The 6,077-nt window shown below is 42.1% G+C and overlaps 1 protein-coding gene across 1 annotated transcript; it reads right to left on the reverse strand.

The window, feature by feature from the left end:
- Positions 1–3,533: 3,533 nt before the first annotated feature.
- LOC105549151 (mammaglobin-B-like) lies at positions 3,534–4,997 on the reverse strand. Its single transcript, XM_011993573.1, has 2 exons — positions 4,943–4,997; positions 3,534–3,670 (listed from the first exon to the last, which is right to left on the reverse strand). Exons 1-2 carry the CDS (start codon positions 4,995–4,997, stop codon positions 3,534–3,536), a joined length of 192 nt encoding a protein of 63 aa, XP_011848963.1.
- Positions 4,998–6,077: the final 1,080 nt, after the last annotated feature.

The following is a 6,077-nucleotide window of genomic DNA, read 5'->3' on the forward strand; positions in this document are numbered from 1 at the left end:
ACAAAGAACCCAACATTATGCTTGTACATAGCAGGTGTGCACTAAACGTGAGATAAACATATTAATATCATTGGTGTTCATTTCAGTCTGTTTTGCTGGAGTCTACAGTCTACTCTCTAAACTTAATTTGGGTTTCTATGTTAGTTTGCCTAAATAGAGCTGTTCCAAGGACGTCAATTTTCAAGCTTCTTGGCTCTCCCATTTCTCCCTGTAATTAGAAGTTGGAACACTGGTTTACAAATTATTTGCAGGGGGTGGACCTCAGACATTGTGAATCAATTCAACAAAAGAGTCACTACTAAGATTCTGAGTAAGTTAGGTAAATAGTGAAATCAAGAAACAAAGGTACACAGAGTTCAGCGACATGGACCTGGGGATCATGGCAGACAGGAGGCAGAAGTAGATGGCAACTCCAACTCAGACAAACAGAGCAGCATGTGGAGGCTCAAATAGTGAATTTTTGCTGCAGAATGACTGCAGGAATAAAACAGGAAACCTGACAGTACCCACAGCCCCCTGAAGGGAGCAGATTGCTCCTGCAGAACCTGGGAGACACTTCAAATACTGTGAGTGCCCAAACTGTGGAAGTGGGAAAGAGAAATCATCCACCCCCAAGCACACACCCCTACTGGGGAATCTGAAGGCCTAGATTATGTAGATTTTGACCTTACCTGAACCTGAGTCAATTTAGAGAGTCAAGCAAAATACAGGGGTACAGGAAGCAGTGGGAAAAGCCCTGGGAGCTTGCTGGGTCCCCTAGCAAACTGTTTTTGCCTGGCCTCACAGAGGTCCTTCAGGAGTTGGCCAGAAGTGCAGGGAAAGACCACAGAAAGAAGGAAATCTCCAGCTGAACTTTGTAACAATTTGAACTGAACAAGAAGCCTCCTGGCCAGGACTCAGGGGAGGGCCTGAATCTGGTGTGCAGACTTCATGAACGGAGAAGAAAGAAAGCCATATTTGATTTTCCAGTTGAGGGCAGCCTGGGGCAAGTTCTCAGCCTTGCTCACCCACTGCCTGGAAACACATTTGGTGCTGTTGGGTGGGCACGGTGGGAGTGAGACCAGCCCTTTGGATTGTGTGGGAGCTGGGTGAGGCCTGTGACTGCTGGCTTTCCCCCACAACCCTGACAGAGAAAGAGAAAGAGAAAGAGCTGAAGTTCTTTAAAAATCAACTGCCTATTTTTCTGTGGCTAGTGAGCCTTATCTCTCCCTTTCCCAGGGATTGTGAAGACTCTGTTTCTCTAGCTGTGCAGCTGCAAGGTCACTAGACAGATAAACTCAAGTCGTAAAACATGTTTTTCCTTGAAAAGTAAGAAATGATGTAATGCATGTCTCAATTAATTGAATAACAGTCTTTGTTTCTTGCTTCTGTAATATGCTTCCCCCTACACAGATCTCCCCCTGCCCCACGAAATGCTTGAGATAACCTGACTTTTTGCTTGGGGCTGTCTTTTTAGATGTTAATTTGACTAGGCCAGGGCACCTAAATAATAAATCTTCCTCAACCCCTCAGTCTCTCTGATTCCTAAATCATCCCACAACACCAACTCCTTCAAGGCCTGTGAGTGTGATGTCTGGAAAGCCTCTGCTGCTGTGGGAGAAAAAAGAAGAACTTTAGGGACTTGCAGTTAGTTTACTGAAATGAACATGAATTTGAAGTTTCAGCAATTCTCTTACACTTTCCACAAAAAAGGACAAAATACAAAATAAAATTTGTGGTATCTAGCAATCAGCAGTCAGGTACAGACCACCCTCTGAGCCAAAAGTCTTGGGAAAAGTTAGAAGTCCCTACACCAAATGCTGCTGTACACGGTTTGTTGGAAAACAAAAACAGGTGGGTTTTTCACTTGGATTTACAAGTCTCTCTTGTAAAGTCAAATACTGAAATCCAGAAACTTGTCTTCTTGTTGTTTTCTTGCATTTGTCCACAAACATCTAATACCCAGGAAAATTAACACTGAAAGCAAAACTAGAATTTTCTCTCCATTTATTCTGTCATTCAGGAGACACTTAGCCAAATAGGGACCAATGTTTGAGGAACATTTGCCTGCCACTGATTGGCAAGGAAATGTTCCTAAATAATATTTTTTCCAGTAATCCTGTTAATAATTTTTGTTCCAATAATCCTGTTCTTTGAAATTATTTCTCCAAAAAATATGCCACAAGTACTATTTGTTGAAGGTCCTCCAATTTGTACTGTTTCCTATGTCATATTTTCAACACAGGATTGTTAAAATCTGATCTCAAATCAAGATGTGTTGGTTTTGAGTTGCTGTATGGCCATAAAAGTGAGAAATACTGTAACAGTCTGACACACTCCATATTACCTTAATAAGCTGCAAAATATTGGAGTTCTACACTAAGAATGATGAGTCTTATATGGATATTTTAAGAAAAAAATGATCTTACTATATTTTTGGTATATCTCTAGATTTTCTATCATGGAATATTTAAATTGGAATTTTTGACATATTAACTAAATGATAAAAAAATTCTATAAACAGTGTGTACTTATAAATACACAGAAATACTCATTGTTATAACCACCGACTTTTGTTTTGAAAAATTCTGGCACTCATACTGTTTAACACCTATGATCTGCACTTCCTTTTCCATGAGGTGGTTAATTAAATGGTACTTGATTTCCAATCATGTATACTAAGAAATCTTGGTTGCCTGGACATCAAATTTAAATTCTTTACATTAGGATATATAGAAGTTGCACAAACGGTATTTTCTGCACTCCATAAAAGAAGTATAAGGAAGATTTTACTGCTTGTTTTTGTGAAAGAGGAAAATTTTTGTGTTAGTTGTTCTTGCAAATGAGTGGCTCCTTAAAAATCATATATTTTCTTTTGATAGAAAATCTGTGTGTGTCTGTCCCTGTGTGTGTGTGTCTATGTGAGTGTATTTGTGTGTTTCTGTCTGTGTGAGAATGGACTGGGGAGGTGAGGGTTAGATGTGCCATTTCTGGATCTTTCTTTTCTCTCTTTTGCCGTTTCCATTTATCACTTACAAAGGATTCTTAAAGTGTAGTGGCAAAGCACCCTAAGGAAAAACTTTAATTAACTGATATATAAAGAAAGCTTTTTGGCCAGGCACAGTAGCTCACACCTGTAATTCCAGCACTTTGGGAGGCTGAGGTGGGTAGATCACGAGGTCAGGAGGACAAGATCATCCTGGCTAACATGGTGAAACCTCATCTCTACTAAAAATGCAAAAAGTTAGCCAGGCGAGTTGGCATGTGCCTGTAGTCCCAGCTACTCAGAGGCTGAGGCAGGAAAATGGTGTGAACCCAGGAGGTGGAGCTTGCAGTGAGCCGAGATCACGCCACTGCATTCCAGCTTGGGCCACAGAGTGAGACTCCGTCTCAAAAAGAAAAGAAAAAAGAAAGAAAGAAAGCTTCTTAATAGTTGCTTAATATTCTTGGTGAGACATTTAGAGCCCACTTTTCAAAGGCACATTAAAAGAAACACTAAATTACCATCATCACTCCAAAACTGTTCAGAGTTTTACTTGACTGGTTGAGGAGCACTACTTAAGTTCCCCTACAACCTCTGCAGTGGCATCACTGTCTATGAACTCCTGTAAAAATTGTGTGTATTCTGGTATAGACACTTCAGGATTGAGGGTCTTTGCAACCACATCCTCCAGCAGTTGGCAGCCAGAACCTAGGAAAAAGGCACAAGAACATGAGCCATCACCAGAGGCGTGAACCTGTGTTAGGTATGAGCTGTGAGGCTGGTCATCTTCTTACCTCCCAGGAGAGACTAAGCTTCAGAAAGATTATGGTGCAGGGTGTCAGGTTCTCAATTCTTGGAGCATAAACTCAGGCTTTGCAAATTCTCCTAAGATCCCAAGCCCAGAGAAGCCCAATGTCTTGTATTCTTGATGAAGAGGACCTTTACGAAATAAGGTGCTCTCACTGGAGAGCCACAGCAAACCTGCTTGGCCTTTCTTGGTTCAAAGTCATGCAATGCTTCCCTGTTATCATTTCCAGCATCAAGTAGGGGTCCCAAGGATTTCAGATGAATGGTTCTAGGATATCGTCCATTAGCTCTGTTAACTCTTAACGGCATCAACAAGGAATGTGAAATAGAACTTTTGCTCATGCAGGTATCTGAGGTGGTGGCCCCCGTGGGGGTGGAAAGAGTGCAGGACTTGGATTCTCATGAGCTGTCTGTGCTCTGGGCTCTGCTGTTTTCTGTTTAGTTGACTGTGAGCTTGTCAGATTTTCACCCATCTGCACGTACTTTGGGAACAAATGAGGCAGGGTGTGTGAATGAGCTTTGTGACTTGCGTAAGCCAGGCCACATACGGGACCTATTAGCACTGATTGTGGCTGCCAGGTCTTTTTCCTCTCACTGGATCTTCAGTGCTGGAAGGAGACCCCATGGGGTGTGAGTTCTCCCCCACAGTCTGCCTTGAGACTAAAAAAATTGGGAGTGAAAGGGCATCCCAGGAGGGCTGGGATGAGAACACTGAGTGAGCCCCACAGGGTGAGAGATGCTGGGTCACACTCTGAAGCCTGGTCCTCTGTCCTGGCAGGTTTCCAACTTTCTTCTACATTCAAGGTCACCAGTAATTATTTTGTGGTTCGTGGATGCAGATGTGATCAGGCCTTCATATTTCTCTCTCTCTTGCCCCACTGAAATAGCTAATTCCAATATTCAATCCTGAGACTTATCCTGGTTTCCGTGGTCCCTGTGTATGGTGGAACACTGAGTACCATGAGACACTGCATGCAGCTCCAATGCAGGGGACAGCCCAGGACAGAGCTGCCTGCATGATTGTCTGAAATTATGAGGATCCTAAGGCCCATTACACCCAGACCCTTTGTACTGGGGCTGACCTGTGCTGGGTGTTGAGAACCAGGTGCTCTTCCACAGGGGCCCAGGCAATAACTCCTATCCCAGGGAAAATCCTCTTTGCACAGAACTCACCTGCATAGTGATTTAGGAGGAGGGCAGCCAGCCTGAGGACCATCAGCAGCTTCATGGTGAGGTAGCTGCTGATGGTGTTCAGTAGTGTGTGGAAGGGATCAAGGAATTTGCTGTTGAGGTGTGCACCCAGCACTGCTCTATTCATTCTCCAGGTAGGCACTTTAATTATACTTAGTAATGAGGCAATGAGTCAACCTGGCATGGGACTAGGAGACAAAAGGGTGCACCAAGGGGACCCCCAACCATCCTGTGATCTGTGTTTAATAACCAGATCTTCCCTCTGACACAGCCTACCAAAATGAGAAGGAACAAGATAAACAATTCTGGTAATATGACAAGACAAGGCCCTTTAACACCCCCAAAATGTCACAGTAGCTCACCAGAAATGGATCCACATCAAGAATTTTCTGATTTCTCTGGAAAAGAATACAGAGGTTCGATCATTAAGCTAATCAAGGAGGTACCAGAAAAAAAGTGCAGTCCAATTTAAGGAAATTTAAAAATATATAAGATATAAGGGAAGAAAACTTCAGTGAAATAGGTAGCATAAATAAAAAACAACCACAACTTCAGGAAATAAAGGACACACTTAGAGAAATGCAAAATGTATTGGAAAGTCTCAGCAATAGAATCGAACAAGCAGAATAAAGAACTTCAGAGTTCAAAGGCAAGGTTTTCAAATTAACCCAATCCAACAAAGACAAAGAAAACAAATTTTTTTAATAAACAAAGCCTCCAAGAAGTTTGGGATTATGTTAAATGACCAAACCTAAGAATAATTGGCATTACTGGCAAAGAAGAGAAATCTAAAGGTTTGGGAAACATATTTGGGGGAATAATCGAGGAAAACTTCCCCAGCCTTGCTATAGACCTAGACATCCAAATACAAGAAGCTCAAAAACCACTTGGGAAATTCTTTGCAAAAAGATCATTTCCTAGGTACATTGCCACCTGGTTATCTAAAGCCAAGACAAAGAAAAGAATCTTAAGAGCTGTGAGGCAAAAGCACTAGATAACCTATAATGGAAAACTTATCTGATCAACAGCAGCTTCTCAGCAGAAACTATACAAGCTAGACGGGATTGGGGCCTATCTTCAGCCTCCTTAAACAAAACAATTATCAGCCAAAAATTTT

This window comes from Mandrillus leucophaeus, unplaced genomic scaffold (genome assembly GCF_000951045.1).
Source record: "Mandrillus leucophaeus isolate KB7577 unplaced genomic scaffold, Mleu.le_1.0 Scaffold43, whole genome shotgun sequence".
Taxonomy (NCBI): Eukaryota; Metazoa; Chordata; class Mammalia; order Primates; family Cercopithecidae; genus Mandrillus; species Mandrillus leucophaeus.

Excerpts from the sequence above, each read along its gene's own strand:
- LOC105549151 (XM_011993573.1), bottom strand. The coding sequence starts at position 4,997 with ATGAAGCTGCTGATGGTCCTCAGGCTGGCTGCCCTCCTCCTAAATCAC. Across the intron at positions 3,671-4,942 it reads CCTCCTAAATCACTATGCAG|GTTCTGGCTGCCAACTGCTG; the intron begins GTGAGTTCTGTG and ends CCTTTTTCCTAG.